Source organism: Talpa europaea (assembly GCF_964194135.1).
Source record: "Talpa europaea genome assembly, chromosome: 14".
Taxonomy (NCBI): Eukaryota; Metazoa; Chordata; class Mammalia; order Eulipotyphla; family Talpidae; genus Talpa; species Talpa europaea.
This window is the reverse complement of record NC_140082.1, coordinates 20,436,207-20,454,629: the sequence shown is the minus strand read 5'-3', so window position 1 is coordinate 20,454,629 and position 18,423 is coordinate 20,436,207. Positions and strand designations below refer to the sequence as shown.

At 43.1% G+C, this 18,423-nt stretch overlaps 1 protein-coding gene across 1 annotated transcript in view; it reads left to right on the top strand.

Annotated features, from left to right (window-relative positions):
* The window catches only part of APBB1IP (amyloid beta precursor protein binding family B member 1 interacting protein), a gene marked incomplete at both ends in the record, with an annotated part of 39,646 nt that extends 22,785 nt beyond the window's left edge, over positions 1-16,861 (top strand). Inside the window, 5 exons of the mRNA XM_084253287.1 lie at positions 1,650-1,760; positions 7,365-7,463; positions 8,624-8,738; positions 13,458-13,561; positions 16,367-16,861. Of these exons, the coding sequence (XP_084109413.1) occupies positions 1,650-1,760; positions 7,365-7,463; positions 8,624-8,738; positions 13,458-13,561; positions 16,367-16,861 (924 nt within the window). The remainder of the gene's footprint in view (positions 1-1,649; positions 1,761-7,364; positions 7,464-8,623; positions 8,739-13,457; positions 13,562-16,366) is intronic.
* Positions 16,862-18,423: the final 1,562 nt, after the last annotated feature.

Genomic DNA, 18,423 nt, shown 5'->3' with positions numbered 1-18,423 from the left:
AGGCAGCAGGAGTGGATGGGCATTTTCATGCATAGAAGATCGGAATGTAAGCTTTCCAGGCAAATCAGGGGCAATTTAGCAACCGCTATGCAAATATAAACAGGAATGCCCCTTCAGATGTCAGTTCCACATTTGGCAATCTATCCCACAAAAACATTTGCTCAGCTATGCAGTATTTTTCTAACAGAAAGATATTGAGATAATCTCTAGTCATCTATGTAGAACAGTTAAATAATTACACCTCCACAGGGGAACGCTATAGCCATAAAATGATGTCATAGATCCATGGATATGTGATGACCTAGAAAAAGCCCTGGATGCAATGTTAAGAAAAGAAGAAGTTCGTGGAATAGTATTTAGAGTAAAATGTCATTACTTGTATATGTATATATGTGGGCATGTAGGTCTGTCCACACATAGGTACATAAATGTTTACCCAAAAATATTTGCAAGAATATTACCTAATATTTCTTCTGGAAAAATAGAGCAGAAGTAGAAAAGAGGATAATGAAGGAAGATTGCCATTTGATTATGTGTGTACATACATTGTTTTTTAAAATTAAAGGAGTAGGCAGTAATTTTGTAATTAAAACTTTGAAAATCCAGAAGAAAATATCTTACAAAGAAAAAAGATGAATGTACAGAAATACTCGAGCACTGAAGTGTGTCAGTTCTGCCCTTTACTATGTATTCAGTAACTAGGTAAAAAATTATAAGAATATGAGGGAGAAAAAAAGAGTAATGGGACAAATTTGTAATTGAAGTGTAAACAAATACGTAGATTAGAGGTTGCAATCCTCGGGTGCATATTATACACGGAGGAGAGGCTTCTGTTGCCATAGCAACACCTCCTGCTCTAAAGAGCATCAAAGGATCCTTTTTTCTCAGGAAGAAATGCATGAAGTGTGTAATAATTTACTGAGCATCAAATTTACCTCTCATTATTCATCCTGAGGGGATTTCTTTTCTACATGCTCAATCGTGAAATCCATCACTGACTTAGAATGGCAAGAGCCAAAATGAAATTTCTGACTCAGTGCTCAGTCACCTTTTCTCTCCTGCATCAGCACCCGTGACACAGCCAACCAGACCCTGCAGTGGAGGACGATAAACCTTCGCTCCATTTCTGGGTCTGTGACTTGCTGTTTTGCCTTGGGTGTACTTTTTTATCTCTTAAAGTGCAGACTAGGCTTTTAGAAATCTGTGCATGGAAGATATTTAAATAAGTTACTTGAAATTTAATAATATTCTACTAAACTGTAATCCTTGCTTGTGCCATCGAGAACAATCTTAGAAAAATATTGTTTTTTTAAAGATTTATTTATGTATGCATGTAAGAACTGGGGTACAGGCCAGAGGTGCAGGGGGTGAGAGGATTCACCAGAGATAGAGGGGGACACAGAACAGGTGCATTGACTGAAATATACTGCTGAGGGGAGCAGTGGGAGAGACAGGAGAGGTCTGCTGCACCATGTGGGTAGCTCCCTGGCTGCCTGGGGATCAAATTCGTGTTGCAGAGGGGATTGAACTTGTGTTGCAGAGGCTGCAGATAGCTTCACAGTGCTGTGCTTAACCCCTTGCACCACCAAGGAGGCCTGTAGAAAAATATTAATCACGAACTCTGTTAAGGTTATTTTCTTCCTTTTCAGACTTCTCGAGATCTGGCATGTTTTATACAGTTTGAAAATGTCAACATTTACTATGCGATTCAGTGCAAAATGAAATATAAAGCACCCACTGACTTCTGCTTTGTTTTAAAGGTATGGCCTAGTAAAAATCCTTAATTTAGATTTGTAAGCAATCTGAGCTAACACTCCCTTTTAAGGTTAAAAAAATGTTAAATATTAATAGTTAGCCATAAATATAACAAAATTTTTTATTCTTAAACCAAAATTGGAAAAGGGAAAACATTTTTACCAATTTGGATCATTTCCCCCCAATGCCCAATATCTGAGTCTGATACTGTAAAGTGCATCTTGCTGCACTTCTTCATCCTTTTTGAAAATGAGAGCTCTATGTTTTGAACAAATGTGATTTATAATTTTATTGATAATATTGAGGGAGATTCTCGGTTCTTTTTAGAAATTAGAAACTTGACAAGATTTCCTAGAAAAATACAGAATAGAAAAAAAAATTTTTCCTAAAAATATTTCTGGGTCTTGAATCTTTTTAAGGTGTATTTTATTTTGAGGCAACACGTATTACCAGGTGTTTGGTAAGATTACATTAGGCACTGTATTTTGGAAGGTTGGTCAAGAGTAACTTTTATCTGCTAAATTTGACATCTGACTCCCAGAAATGGGCTCAAGGAATTTATGTGTCTGGGCTGTTCAAACCATGTCATTGCCTTAGACACCATGAACCCCCACAAGAACACCTCACCTTTCCAGTCTTGCAAGATGGTGGGTGAAAAAGCTGAGAAGATGGCTACTATGGAGTAGAAACCTGAAACCAAGAAAGCTGGAGCTGGTGGCAAGGTTAAAAAGACCAAAGCCATAATTCCGCTCCTAGGGATGTACCCAAAGGACACAAAAACATTGATTCAAAAGAGCACCTGTACCCTATGTTTATTGCAGGACTGTTTACAATAGGTAAAACCTGGAAACAACCCAAATGCCCAAAAATAGATGACTGAATCAAGAAGATGTGGTTACCCCCCACCCCCAGGAGAAACCTCCCTCCAGGTGTCTAGAAATGTATGGCCACTGCTCTTGGTGGGCACAAGCACAGCGCCGGGGGCACGGCTGTAGCATCTCCTGAGAACAAGTTTCAAACCCTGTAGGTTTGCGCCATTTACACAGATGGAGGCCAGTACTGAATGTCTGTAACAAGCACATTCTGTGTCAAGGGCCACATCATAGAAGAGATCATGGACCCTCTGCCATTTCAGAGTTGCCCACACAGGGTACTATTGTCACACACCAGGGACTCCAGGAGGTAGGTCTCTCCCTTGGACCCCAACACTCCAGGCAGCCTGGACACTCCCCTGTGTTGCTTCTGCTGTCTTTAAAAACACAACCGTTCAAAGGAAATGAATTTTCTTCATTAAAAACAAAAGGTGCCTGAGAAATGTTAAAATCACTGCTCCCCCCCACAAAAGTAACTGAGAAATAACATACATACACAACTGTTACTGAGTGTTCTAAATCAGAATCTCCAGTCAGATCAGGGTTATTATTCTTATAACCACACACACATGTTGAGAGTCTTGCTGTATTTCTACAGAGCTCTGGGTTTCGTTAGGTCTGTAGTCAGTTTTGGTTTGTGTTTTAACAATTGGGTTCAATTTATTATATTTAATAATTTTGACTTGTGGGTGACCTCTCCTGCATATTCGTGATTTCTTATTATTGCAACTATCAGATAACAATGAGCTAAAACGACTGTCATCCCTGAAGAATCTCTGTTTCTTATAAGCACAACGTTTTTGCTCAGAATATTAAAATGTATCCTAACTCTAAACAACCAGCACTGGGGCTTAGCTGGTGATGAGACACGCTTTGGAGTGAGCAAACAGGACGAATGTTGTCAGAGGGAGCAAGGAACCAAACCCCAGGGCGAGGGTCTACAGCCAAGTCAGGCAGACCTTACACCAAGAGCTTCCCAGAATGGGGATTTAGACCTACAAACTCCTCCTTCTACAATCTTCTCCAGATGAATAATACCATCACCCAGCGGAGCTGCCAGAACTAATTGCCACAAACTGGATGACTTGAAACAACAGAAATATATTTGCTTGCAGTTCAAGAGGCCGGAAGTCCAAAATCAAGATGTCGGCAGGATTGGTTCCTTCAGAGGCTCCGAGGGAAAAATCTGTCCTATGCGTCTCACCAAACTTCTGGCATTTTCTGGCAATCCTTGGTGTTTCCATTCTTGTAACAGCAGATCACCAGGCTCCACCTCCATCACCACCTGGCTCCAGTCTTCCTTCTGAATATCCGTGTCTTATGTTTTTTTCTCTCCTTGTAAGGAAACAATTCTGTTGGGTTAGATCCCACGATAATTCATTATGATCCCATCTGAAATTGATTACACCTGCAGAGCTCTTATTTCCAAATACAGCCACATTCACAGGTATCGAGGTTAAGACTTCAGCTTATCTTTTGAGGGGGCACCATTAAACCCATAATTCTCAGTCATCCTTGAACTCTCTCCTCTTTCCTTTTCTCCTCCAGCTCTTCTGGTTTTCCACCAGCAACATCTCTCCTCCAGCCCTCTCTCCTTTCTCACTCGAGGTTCACCATCCACTGCCTGCCTCTCGCTGCCCACATTCCTCTGTCCCATGGCTCCACCAACCAGGGACAGTGTCAGTTGCTTGTTCCATAAAAGGCCCTGGTTCCTCTCCAGCTCATTTTCTGCCTCTTCTTTCATGGCTTGCAGGCCTAAACCACATCGAACTTGTAGATGTGACAAAATCCTATCATTTCTTCCCCAAAAGCCTTTCTCAGTCTTCATTTTCAAAAGTTTACTATCAAATGTAGCATGGAACAGTAACCACATCATTTGCATACATACATCTCCCTGGCACATCCCCAGCACAACCCCCCAGTAATGGTGTGAGCCTCTGGTAACTCATCTTTCTATATCTGGCCATTATTTGTTTAATGTACAGGTCTTTGTTCTAGTTATGGTTCTGACACTCCCCTTAGCCTTAGAAAAATGTTTCCTCATTTGTATGTTTAGAGGATCTTTTTTTTTCCTATCACTGTTTTCTCTCTTTCTCTCTTTCTCTCTTTCTCTTTCTTTCTTTCTCAAACCCTTGTGTCAAGGGCTGACTTTCAATAGATCTTAGCGAGGGAGCTGCTCTATTATGTACAAAACCCCAACCCAAAAGCAGGTCATCTACAAATGGTTTAGCGCCAGGCGCCCTAGAGGACCTTTAAAGCCCTCTAGCAGTTCCACAGTCTGGTCTTTGTGCGCTATGCTGCATGCCCTAAGAGAGCTTCACTCTTTTTATGGTTAGGAGAAACCCAACCAATTGCAGAAGAGCCTGCCCAGTGGTGCTGAGCCAGCATTTTCCCTTAAATCTCTTTGCATATATTTTCAACTGAAGATTCATTTAGGCATTAAGCCCCTGAGTGAGGTTCCAAGAAGTGTAAACAAAGCAAGCACAGTGGCCTGCTGCATGAGGTCCTGGGAGCCTGCATCATCAAGGGGGCAGCACAGAGCTAAGCCCCAACTCTGCCCTGGTGACCGCTGGGCAGCTCTTTTACAACCATATAAAGAGAACTTTCAGATCATCTGATGCCTAATTATTCTCCTGCACACATTCCTAATACATGTGGCATAAGGAGATTGGTGAAACTAGCCCCACGAATGAACGGAGATCTGTTCACCTACCTCGTCGTTACAGGAGGAGCCATTGTTAGTACTTGCATTAAAGAGTCCTTGTTTCTGCTTTATGCTCAGAAGCCATTATATTTATTGGAAGAGTCACATTTTACTCTATTTGGATGAATACCGTACTTGAGAAATGGTTTGTTGTGCTATTTAAGTGGAAACCTTAATACAGACGTTGCTTTGTACCTTTCATCACAAGCACAACGTGAGTTGGAGTCTGCTTCTGGGAACTTGGCTCTCACACTGCATGAATCAAAAGACAAACAGCCAAAAAAAGTTTAATATACCAAGCTCTAAGCAATAATGGCAACCTCTTTAATGTCTTTGAAAAAGGGAGTTAAACAAGAGGGGTTCTCCAGCCCCTCTTACATAACAGACAAGAACCCCGCTTTAAGTTAGGGAGCTGTGATTCTGGGATTGAAAGACAAGGATTTGGGATTGGTTTTGCGAATTTTGGCGTTGAAGGAAATGCTGCAGGCATTTGTGGAATGTCACGTTCCATCCAGGGACCAGATCTTCGGCTACTTTTCATTAATGTGAACTTCTAATTAATTAATGTAACAATCCTTTTTTGAGGTTGGGTCACATTATCTGAGATGATAGACAATTCCAATTTTAAGGGCCTTCGAGAGGATTAATTTGTGGTAACAATTGCAAAAATAAAAGCTAACATTCAGGAGTAATGTGGCAGTACCAGGGAAAAGTGCTGCCGCCGTTCAAAAGTGTTTGCCGCCATCTGCTGGCTGGGAGTGGAGAACTACAGCCCATGTCCACGAGTCCCCTGAGCTGTCTGTCGTTCTGGGAGAGAGAACCCAAGGTGCTAAATAAATACTAGAAACTGACCTTTCTTCCAAGGATGCTGATGCAAATTCTGAGGACCGAAGGACCTAGTGAAGGGAAAAGTCTAATGAAAGATAAAAGTATAAAGGCAGATTGTGCTCAATTAGCTCAAAAAGCCAAAAGGAAGAATTCTTCGTAATTTCTACATTTTCTGCAGTGTCTTTACCACACACACACACACACACACACACACACACACACTGATTATGGTTGTCAATCATTCTTCTATATAATAAGGTTCATGAGAAATTATAAAGACCCATGAAAATTCACATGGCACACATTTTAGAGCCTAGACGTGGCTCCCTGCCCTTCACCTTATGGCTGTAAGACATCCAACTGAACAGGAAATCTTATTTCCTTTAACAATTCTTTCCACCTCTGGACTGCAATCCCTACCATGCTCCAGACCATGTGCTAATAAGCTTCAGGGTCTTTAACAGTGAAAGACAGACTCGGTTCCCACCCTCAAGTTACACACAATCTAACAGAAACAGAGACATAAAACAGAAGTTGCAAAAGCAGTGAGGATTAAGGAAGAGGACTTGGGGGTAACTCTGTGTGTGTGTGTGTGTGTGTGTGTGTGTGTCTGCTTTGTACCTGCCCATATCACTCATACCTTTGACTCCCAGAAGGCGTGGATTGCCCCAGAAAGCCTGCCAAACTGCTGACTCTTTAGAATAAGCAAACATTTATTTTCTCTTGAACATTCATCTAGAGGCCAAAATGACCCATTTAAGTATAAGGTGACAGTCCAGAAAGAGTGAAACCCTGAATCCTTGGTAGTAGAAATAACCCTATGACTGGAAGTTCCCAAAAGCAGGAATTCTGTGACATAGGAATTACATCCAATCAGAATGTTCCCTTATCTGATAAATAATTTTAAATTTTTGTAGTGATAGAGACATGGTAGATATGAAGGCTTTTAAAAGTTAGAAAAGCTGAAACAAAAATTTATTCACGGTAATATAAGTGCATATGATATCACCTCACAGATACCTTAGATCCTTTCAAAAGTTGCCCATTTTTTAAAAGTACCCTTCTTCCTAATCCTAAAATTTTGACCAGTAATTTTTGTCACCACCTCATGAGATCACATATAATGTTAGCATTTCAAAAAAATTTTTGAAAGGTGCTAATAAAGGAAGAGCTTACAAATGGTCTTTGAAATGGCTTTTTTCTAGCATCCCCAAATTCAGAAGGAGTCCCAGTATATCAAGTATCTCTGCTGTGATGACGCAAGAACTCTAAACCAGTGGATTGCAGGAATTAGGATTGCCAAGGTGAGAGGGCATTTAGACTCGCTCTATCTTGAATTTGCCAGACAGCTTCTTGATGTGGGACCGATCTTTGTACTACTGTGAAACAGCCGACCCATTCTAAATGGGTCAATTCTGCAGATAGTATCTCATTTATCTGCCCATTGGGTTTCATTAGTGAGAATGGTAGAAACGTGGATCTCTCCAATGGCATGAGAATCGAGGGTTTACATCCACATAAGACTTTGCTGACATTCACCCCCGGAGAGTATTGCAAGTGTGGTGTGTAATTAAACACAGATGTAATCTCTGGTAGAGTTACATAAAGACATACTGCTGCACCTCCCCCTGCAATCAGAATTAAGTGACAGAAGCCCTCCTCTAATGTCGAGGTAAAAGTATTTACTAACTGCTAATCTGGAAATTTATTTTAAAAAATAATTTGTGACTTTTTTTTTAAAGATTTATTTATTTATGCATACAAGAACTAGGGCACATGGGCCTCCCCTGGTGGCGCAGGTGGTTGAGCGCGGCACTGTGAAGATGTCCACAGCCTCTGCAGCGGCGTTTCGATGCCGGCCAGCTGGCGAGGGTCCCACATGGAGCGGCAGACCTCTCCTGTCTCGCCCGCTGCTCCCCTCAGCAGTTTATTTCAGTCAGTCTGCCTGTTCTGCTCCCTGCTCTGCCTCTGGTGAATCCTGTCACCCTCCCGCGCATCTGGCCTGTACCCCTGTTCTTGTGTAAAATAAATAAATAAGTTTAAAAAAAAGAACTAGGGGTACAGGCCAGAGGTGTGGGGGATGAGAGGACTCACCAGAGACAGAATGGGGAGCAGAACAGGCAGATTGACTGAAATACACTACTGAGGAGAGCAGCGGGCGAGTCAGGAGAGGTCTGCCTTGCCATGTGGGTTGCTCCTCGGCCGGCCAGGGATCGAATTCGTGCTGTAGTGGCTGCAGATAGCTTCATAAGTTGTGTCTTAACTCCTTGCACCACCAGGGAGGTCCAATTTGTGACATTTTTATTGAAATACTTAGGCTTAAAAAATACTAAAAAATACCATGTAAGCTGCTAAGAAATTTGAATAGCCGAGGAGTACTTTTTTCCCCTCAATATGAATATTGCACTTGAATACAGAATTTGGAATAAATGAATTCCTTTCTTCTTTTGTGTTCCCTCCCAAGTATGGAAAGACCCTCTATGACAACTACCAGCGGGCAGTGGCGAAGGCCGGACTCTCTGCGCGCTGGACAAACCTGGGCACCGGCAACGCAGCTCCACCAGCTCCATCTCCTGCAGGTACAGAGCAGAAATGCTGACACCTGCTCAGGCTCATCCAACACATTTTATAAAAAGAGAATTTGTACCCAGTACATTTCCCTTCTGATAGGCAGGTCCAAGACACCCCCCTGCACTCACTGCCTATATCGATTTCTTTATAAGTGACAGTTAGCCAAACTCTGACCACTTTTTCATGTTATGCTTGTGGATAAATGATGATCGCCAGTGCAGGCTGAGCTACTAGGAAGTTGTGGTGTGTCATCAGAGTACAAGTTACATTTGTCCAAGACTCCAGCGGTCCCCCGCAGGCTGCCGACATGGAAGATAAGACCATTCCCTGGTATTTTTGCCTCAGTAATATTAGGGCAGGAGCCTGGTACCCAACCCTGGATAGCACATTTAAAGATAAGGCAGCAACTGCTTGTTTGTGTTTTTTTTTTTTATAGAGGCATGTTTTTATTTATTTATGTATTTGTTTGTTTGTTTGTTGTTTTTGTTTATACAAGCACTGGGTACAGTCAGAAGCACGGGAGGGTGAGAGAATTCACCGAGCCAGAGCAGGGAGCAGAGCAGGCAGAAGGACCGAAGTACACTGCTGAGGGGAGCAGCGGGCGGCAGGAGAGGTCTGCGCGCCATGTGGGACCCTCCTCTGGTGGCCGGGGAGCAGCCGGGGATCGAACCGGCGCTGCAGAGGCCACGGGCAGCTTCGCAACCCAGCGCTCAACCGCTGCGCCACCGGGGAGGCCCTTGTTTGTGTTTTTAAGTGGGAGGACAGGACATTGAGGGATGGAGGGGGCACTTCGAGGTGGTTCACATATACTACTTCAGGTTCTTTTCTTTTTAAGAAGTGGGATACAGGCCAGAGTCGTGGGGGGTGAGAAGATTCACCAGAGACAGAGCGGGGAGCAGAGCAGGCAGATGTACCAAAATACTGCTGAGGGGAGCTGCGGGCGAGATAGGAGAGGTCTGCTGCACCATGTGGGTTTCTTCCCGGCTGGCCAGGATCAAACCCACGCTACAAAGGTCACAGATAGCCTCACAGCACTGCGCTCAACACCCTGCGCCACCAGGGAGGCCCCACTTCAGGTTCTTACAACAACACTGCAGAGTCTAGATTGTTAGCCCCACTCCACAGTGAGGAAGCTGAAGCTGGGAGAAGCTCCATGACCGAGCTGTAATAACAGACACAGTCTTGATGATAAGTAATGACTGAAGGAACTGGTACCACTGATGGCAGAAAAATTCTGGTCCTTGTTTCCCAGAGTTAATTGTTGGTCTTCTTAACAGCTTGCTGCTGCAAAGGTAAAACCAGCTTGAAAGTGTGTCAGTTGCATTAGGTAGATTTGAGACAACACTCCATAGTAATTTACATCGGCTACATCCAGTCTGGTTGCTCTAGGAATGGTAAGACTCCTGGAAGTGTTTACGTCGAGTTGTTTTCTGGCACAATTTTTAATTCTTTCATGTTTCCCGTAGGTTGGTTTTTGCTTCTGTTCTCCAATAGGTGCAAAAGCCTCCAAAGGACAAAGACCATTTCTGCTAATTCCATGTTGTATTCTCAGCGTTCTCAGCCTGGTCTACAATAAATGTCTGTGCCATTAGGGCCTCCCTGTTGGCACAAAGGATTAAGATGCAGCCTATGAAGCTGTCCACAGCCGCTGAGGCATGAGTTCAATCCCGGCCAGGGAGCTACCCGCATGGCGCAGCAGACCTCTCCTGGCTTGCCCGTTGCTCCCCTCAGCAGTGTATTTCAGTCAGTCTGCCTGTTCTGTTCCCCACTCTGTCTCTGGTGAATCCTCTCGCACCCCACGTCTCTGGCCTGTACCCCAATTCTTATGTATATAAATGAGTAAATCTTTAAAAACAGTATCTGTGGCATTAATAAATTAAAGGCTGCTGAGAATGATTAGAAGTGGGTCTTCACTGACCCTAGGTGCCATCTTAATTCTGCTAGTCTTTAGCTTGATAATGAAACACCACCTGAAGGTCTTGGACTCTCGAGTTTCCCCTTCTCAAGGTGGAGTCACTCTGGCATGAAACATCCCTGAGACTATGTGGGTATCCCTCCCAGGGGCACTACCTCCTTTCCAATAAAAACTCCTGAGCTCTGCCTGCAGATATTGCAGCTTCAAGGCTCGTTCGTTGAGGGCGACCATGTAAGCTGCTAAGGAATTTGATGCAGCAGAACTCTAGGATCCCTCTCTTTTCCAGACAGCCCGGTATAAATGCAGGAATTGGACACAGTGCAGGTTTTCTGATCCAGCAGACCGGGTAAAGGAGGAGTCAGAGTCCTCAGTGGTTTTTGCAGCTCTTTTATTGGGGTTCACCAGGCATATGGCAGGCAGGGGTGCTGGGGGTCCGGGAGGCCGGGAGGCCTCCCAGCCCCCAGCAAGTCTTCACTCTATCTGGGCTCTCTGGCGTTCGTTCTGCTGCTTCTCTGCTTCTCTTTAGGCTTCTGCTGCTGCTGCTGGCGTCCCCGTGACGCCGCCCTTAAAAAAGCACAGTCTTAACTCAGCTGAATCCCATCTACCTATGCCCACACCCTATTCCAGGTGCCCGCCATCAGGCATGCATTCAGGACCGCAAGGATCCATCATCTATCCTGATGGCGGGAGGGCAGAAAAGCCTGACATTTTCTTTAACCTACACCCGGATAGAAGAAAACAAATTTTTTCTTCTCAGCGTTTTTCTCTGAAATTGAGGTCACTTGCTTTAGGAACTAGTTCTGTTTCTTACCAAGTCTTCTGATTAACTGTTCTAGTTATTTTTCTTAAGCACCATCCTACATTTCAGCAAGCCACTGCTCTTTCGTTATGAGCTGACCTGTTTTAGAACAATCAGGACATCTTGAAGCTATGAGAGGCCTTCCAGAATTAAGCAACTAGTATGTTGCACCATCACCTACATAGGTGTCATCACTGGGCTCTGGACATAGCTGTCGGGAGTGTTTGGATCTGTGGTCAGCAACTAGGAAGAGCCATTTCCAGTCAGCCTCTAGCAGAGCTCTCTCTGGCGTTCAGGTGGATCCACTCAGACCAGTCAGTGAAGACTCCAGCTGGCCCCAGTTGCTGACACAGCTTCTAAAACTTGGGATTTCCAGAGTGATAGGGCTGCCTTTGTGACTAGTGGTGGGTCCCGGATAGCTTTAGCACAGGACTGGCCACTTGGTATATGATTAGACACTTGCAATTTTCAGCTGCCAGACCTCCAGGGAGGAGGCTGGGTTTGTTGGTCACATGATCAGTGATTTAATCAATGCGCATAGGTAATGAAACCCCAATAATAACTCTAGACACCAAGACTCAGAGCAACTCTCTAGTTGGTGAACAGATGGGGGTGGCCCCAACTCCACAAGGAAAGGACATGGCGCTGCACCCCAGGACCCTCCCAGACCGTGCCCTGTGCTGGAGAAACGTCGTCCATAAGTGCGTCATTCTCTCCAGAATTTCTCTGAGGAGTCAGAGAGCTGCAGACACAGCTTCTTCGGAGTCTCTCAAAACCATGAAACCTCAATTAGTCTCATTTTTTTTTAATTTTATTTATTTATTTTTTATAGAGGCATGTTTTATTTATTTATTTGTTTGCTTCTTTGTTTATACATGCACTGGGTACAGTCAGAAGCGTGGGAGGGTGAGAGAATTCACCAGAGCCAGAGCAGGGAGCAGAGCAGGCAGAAGGACCGAAGTACACTGCTGAGGGGAGCAGCGGGCGGCAGGAGAGGTCTGCGCGCCATGTGGGACCCTCCTCCGGTGGCCGGGGAGCAGCCGGGGATCGAACCGGCGCCGCAGAGGTCGCCGGCAGCTTCGCAACCCAGCGCTCAACCGCTGCGCCACCGGGGAGGCCCAATTAGTCTCATTTTTATGGGGAAAGGGCAACTTTAAAAGCAAGAATATAAGATAAGTGTCTATCAGGCCTCTCTTGGGAAAAGAATCTAATTCCAGAATAGGTCAAGGCTTGCACATTTGCCCAGTCCCCTCTGGCTACTATTTCTGTGTCCAAAATACATGTTGTTGAGAATAATGTTCCCACATTGTTTCTGTACACAGCCGAGTGTGAAACTGCATACATGCATTACAGAAACACGTCAACAGGAATTATTATTATTATTTTTTAAATAAATTTTATTTTTATATTCCCCATACAATTGCAACCCCCTTATTTTGACCCCAATCCCTCCCCTCCCCGCCCCCCACCCCCATAGAGCGTCTCTGGTTCATAGTTTTTTGTTGATTTTGATTTTCACTTTCTTATAGTTACTCATTTTCCTGGTCCCTTATTTAAGTTTTCTAGATTCCTGCTATGAGTGAGACCATCCGGTATTTTTTTCTTTCTGGCTTATTTCGCTGAGCATGATCCCTTCCAGCGCCATCCATGTTGCTGCAAATTGCATGTGTTTATCTTTTTTGAATGCTGAGTAATATTAACAGGAATTATTTTTAAAGAGTTTATTTTCAAGGTTTATTTTTCCAATCGCCAAAAATTTTCTAAGTGCAGAACTGCTAGTTAATCTAGATCTTCTGTAGCCTTTAGAAAGCATTCATTCTCCTGAATCTTTGCTGAATCTTACGGAGTACTGCCTTAGAATATGAATTTTTCATAAGGTCTGGGTTCCATGTTACGCCTGTGTATCCCTTTCTTCTGTTTTGGACAGATAAACTGTTTTATATTTTCAAATCAACTTTCAGGAATGTTAAAGATGCCTAGTTCACTCTTTATATCTCTCTTCCTCCTTCTCAGGGCTTAAAACTGGCACCACCCAGGCCAATGGTCAGATTCCCCAGGCCATGAGTTCTGTGAATGCTGTCCTGCAGGAGACCCAGAAACAAGTGGAAACAACCAAGGTGAGGCCAGAGAGTGCCAGCATCACTCTGTCAACCTGTCACCTGTCAGCTCATATTCCAAACCACCAGCAGTGTTCTAATAATTGTTCTTTTAAAAAGAGAATATGCAATTCTAACAATTAAGAAGTCACTCTAGTTTCATCTAATGAATTTCACTGACTTGTTTTATATTTTTTGTCTTAAAAATGACATTGGCTAGCCTTGAAAGGTGAAGCAACTATTATCACACTGCTTGAGAAAAGAAGAGGAATCTCTGTTTAAACTTTCTTTCTGGTAGTCAGAGTATGACAGTTAAGCCACACATTTGAGCATGAGGCTGGGAACCTCTTTAAGTCCCTCTCTGCCACTAAGGGCATAGTACAGAGCAAAATCATTTGAGAACTGGTAAGTAGTGTTCATTTAGCGACATGTTCTATGACTAAAGTGATTTTCTTGGTGTAGTCAAATGATTTTAGCATTTTCTGAAAGTGACATGAGTTTTAAGCCCTTGGGATTTTTACTTATTTTTGATGAATAAATTAAAGCAACTAGCGAGTCAGAAGTCCTGTATTCAATGCAACCAGATTAGAAGGTTGCCCTGTAAAATGTGCATTTTATATGTATCTGCTTCTACATATATGCATCAGGATGGAGAGAAGCACATACATTTAAAAATAATAGCCAAGTTGAAGATTCTTTTAAACTGACCTATAAACTGTAGCCAAAAATTAAAATTTATACACTAGTCCAATTAGCAACATCTAAGCTGACTATATACAATAAGTTCCATTGAATATTTCCTGTGTGATTCAAAAGAACCTTCAACAATTGGGAACATCAGTAATCTTTCATGTCATTGTTTCCATTTAAATCTTGTATTAAACATTTTATAATTTTTGGAAACCACTGTAGATCTTTAAAAGTTGTGCTTCTCCAATATTTCTATTACCTTCGGAAGTCTGTTATTCTCTCAAGTCTGACAATTTCATCGTGCAATATACTTTCTGCTATTATTATTGTTGTTGTCATGACTTCTCTTTTTTTGTGTGATTTCTATGCCAAGTGGAAAGAAACATTTTTAAATACTGAAAACAATAAAAGGATCCCAGAATAGAAATCACTTAACTGTGTATGAACACCAGTTCTCAAACTGCCAATTCAGAAAATTGGCAGTTTAAAAAAAAAAAAAAGCACCAGTGAACTGTTAAGCAAATAAACTACATAAAATAAAACTCAATCATGAAGCTTTATTAGAAAAAAATAAGACTTCTAAATTTAGAAGGGAAAAGGTTATGAAGCAAAGAAAGAAATGACATGAAAGCCTGATAAAATGCAAATTGCAACGATAATTATCACTAAAAGAGGAGGACTCAAGTCAGCTGCCTGAAATTCCTGGGGAAGTTGCATCAGATAAATATAATTCCTTATTATCTGTTCCACTGTTGGCATAGGAAGGGCTGAGCCTCTCTCAGCATTTGGCCAGGTTTGGCATTCTGGTGTCAACCTAGAGCACACGTCACAATTTTACTTTTCAAACCCACTCACATATTTATCTCATATTTATCATTTGATCATGAGACCAAAATTAGTAGGGATCACGATGCTCACCTTATACCAGAACAGCCAACTGACTTTTACACAAGTAAGCAAAGACCAATCTAAGACTACCGCCAGGTGGGCAGATTCCTGGTCCACCCACCACCTCCCTTGAAGCTGTTACACCAAAGAGAGCCAAGCTGAGCCCACAGCCCTGGTTTTCAGCATGAGAGCCAAAACACACAGAAGCAGAAGCAGGCGGGACAGCTCTGTGCCAGGAAAGATGTCTGTGCCCACGTTCTCACAAGGTTACCTTAGGCAGGAGAAAGCTACTTCCATTTTCTTTTACCTTCTATTTCCTTTGTGTTAATCAACCAAGGAGGTTTAAGCCAGCAATTTGGAGAAAGGGTCGGGCATCTCTCTGCCACTGAGGAAATGGCACAGAGCAAAATAATGTGACAGATGCCAGCTTGTGATAGCTGCGCTCAACCAGACCAAGAACAGTGTCATGACTGCATATTCTGAGGATCTCAGTGGCCTGCCTTGGGAACCAAGGTGGAGTTAGGGAGCCATTTTGCTTCCAGTCTCTTGGGCTGACTGACCATAAAGATGGCGGCAATCCCACAACTAGCCAAACTATTTACCGGTAGAGCTCTCTTAAAGACATCAGTAACGGGCCTCCCTGGTGGTGCAAGGGGTTCAGCACCGCACTATGAAGCAATCTGCAGCCTCTGCACCACGAGTTCAAGCCCCGACTGGCAGGGAGCTACCCACATGGCAAGGCAGACCTCTCCTGCTTCTCCCACACCTCCAAGCAGCAGTATACTTTGGTCAAGCTGCCTGTTCTGTTCCCCGCTCTGTCTCTGGTGAATCCTCTCACCCCCACAACTATGGCCTGTACCCCAGCTCTTGTATGCATAAATAAATCTTTAAAAAAAAAAAAAAGACATCAGTAACTCCAGAATAAAGTGGTTCCAAATACTATAATCTAAATATAATAATCCCCTTCCTGAATAGGGCATTGTCTTGCATTTACAGAAGACTGGGGAGATTAGCATCCCCCACCTCTCTCCCCACCCCCTTGTTAGCTGCCATTTGGAGTCATTCTCTATCCCAGAGCGAAAATGAGCTTGGGAACGACCTTGGAGTCTCAGGGATGCGGGGTCGAGCCCCACGCCCCTCCCCTGGGTCAGATCCTGCCTGAATCGGCAGCATCTCACAAGCCAGGGTAAGTGTCATCTCCTTGCAGGCTGTGAGGTTAAGAATGACGCTGTTGTTGCTTTATTCAAGGACAAGAAGCCCGCCCTTGGAAACGACAGCCCAGGCGAGCAGGGCGCCCGCCACCCTCCCAAGTCCAGCCTGCCACCACCTCCTCCCGTGCGCCGGTCTTCAGACGTGGGGGGCGGCCCGGGGACCCCCGCCCAGCCCCGGGGCGCCGGCGGCTTCCCTCCCCCGCCCGACGACGTCCTGCCACCACCCCCGCCCCCGCCCCCGCTGGAGGAGGACGAGCTCCCCCCACCGCCCCCCTATTTTAACGATGAGCCCCCGGACTTCGTGCCCCCCCCACCGCCGACTTGTGCCGGGGATGTGGGGTCTGCATTACCACCTCCGCCGCCGCCCCCACCTGCCCTGGACCCCACGTCCTCAAAAACGCCCCCCATTGTGGCCAAAAGGCCTCCTGTTCCGCCAAAGAGGCAAGAGAACCCGGGGCCCCCCGGCGGGGAGCAGGATTTCATGTCAGATCTCATGAAAGCTTTGCAGAAGAAGAGAGGCAACATGCCCTAGCTGGGTGACAGCGGCCCTTGTGTGTTAGGTGTCATTTGTAACCTCAAGCAATGCTGCTGTTTCGGTGGCATCATCTTCATTTTAGGCAGAATAATACTGGGGTTCGGACAAGACGCAGTGTAAATCTCACAATGGGGGTGCACATTCATCATCTCACCAAACAGGATTTCGAATGCCTGCCTGTATGTACATCTTTGCTGTGGATTCATCTCTTTCCAAGTCAGCCACATGACGTCTTGTGTTCCTTTATATTAAGATGCTGCGGCAGCAAATAAACGTTTTTAAAAGATTTTCTGCAGATAGTATTTCTGAAAATATCAGTGTCTGAATCTAGAGCAACAGCAACACTATCCTGACATACTTGAGTTTTTAAAAAGCCCGTGCCTTCTAAAGTTTTCTTGATTTTACACATTTTCCACCATTCCCTCCATGACCTTCAGAAGCTTTCAGAAAAATTGAAAGAGGATAAAAAAGCAGGAGAGGCAGAGTGTGTTCAATTTTTTTCAAGGCTCATTGCTTGATTGACTGGAGTGGTGGACATGCACTATTTTGCCTTTGATTTTTTAGTAGTTGAATAATATAATATTTGGGGGAAATGTTAGTTTTTGGATTCCCTATTATTACATGGCAGTAAGTACCTTATAAATTAAAACTTAGAGTCAGAAAAGACAACCATGTCTACACGACTGTAAAGGGTATGATGTACTATTCGTGTAACTTAAGCACATTACTCCACTCTCCCCTAGTCTAATATCCAGTCTGCTTGATCTATCAGTTACTAAGAAGGATGTGTTAAAGTTTCCTTCTATGAAAAGTACATTTGTCAGTATCTTTTGTTCTAGCAAATTGTGCTTTTCTGACACTTTACGAAGTGTAACAAAATGTACTTATATTGAACTATATATATCACTATTTAATAGTTTTTACATTTTATCTTATATTCATACATCTACACCATTTTTTTCCAGTTATTTACCAAACAAATCCTTCTATTAAATTTCAAACTTTCTGTGTCATTTTGGTCTAGGTATGCCACTTGTAAACAACACAGTAGATTTTTCTTTTTGTATCTAGTCCAGTAATCACTGTATTTAAATTGACAAATGTATTCTTTTTTTATTTACTTATTATATATTTGTATTTGTTTTTAACATCCTATTTTAAACTTTCTATTAGTTTGTGAGGAAACTGGTATTGTGATACAAAAATTGTTAGGAATGTTAATTGATAAAACCTTTTGGGGGTTCAATTTGGCAGTACGTAAATATTTTCAATGAATTTAACTTTGACCAAATTAATTCTATTTGTGGGACCTTACAAACAAAAATAGATGAAAAGGAAACTATTTATAAAGGGGAAAAAACTCTTGAAATCCAAATGGGTACAAATATGTAAATGATTTCACAAAATATGGCATTTTTATATTATGGAATATTTTTAGGCTGTTAAAGAAAATAGAATCTGCACATATTGATATTTAGAATTAATAAATATAACTAAAGGTTAATTATAAAGCAATATAAGTTTACCATTACTCACATAAACATCTACATTTATATATG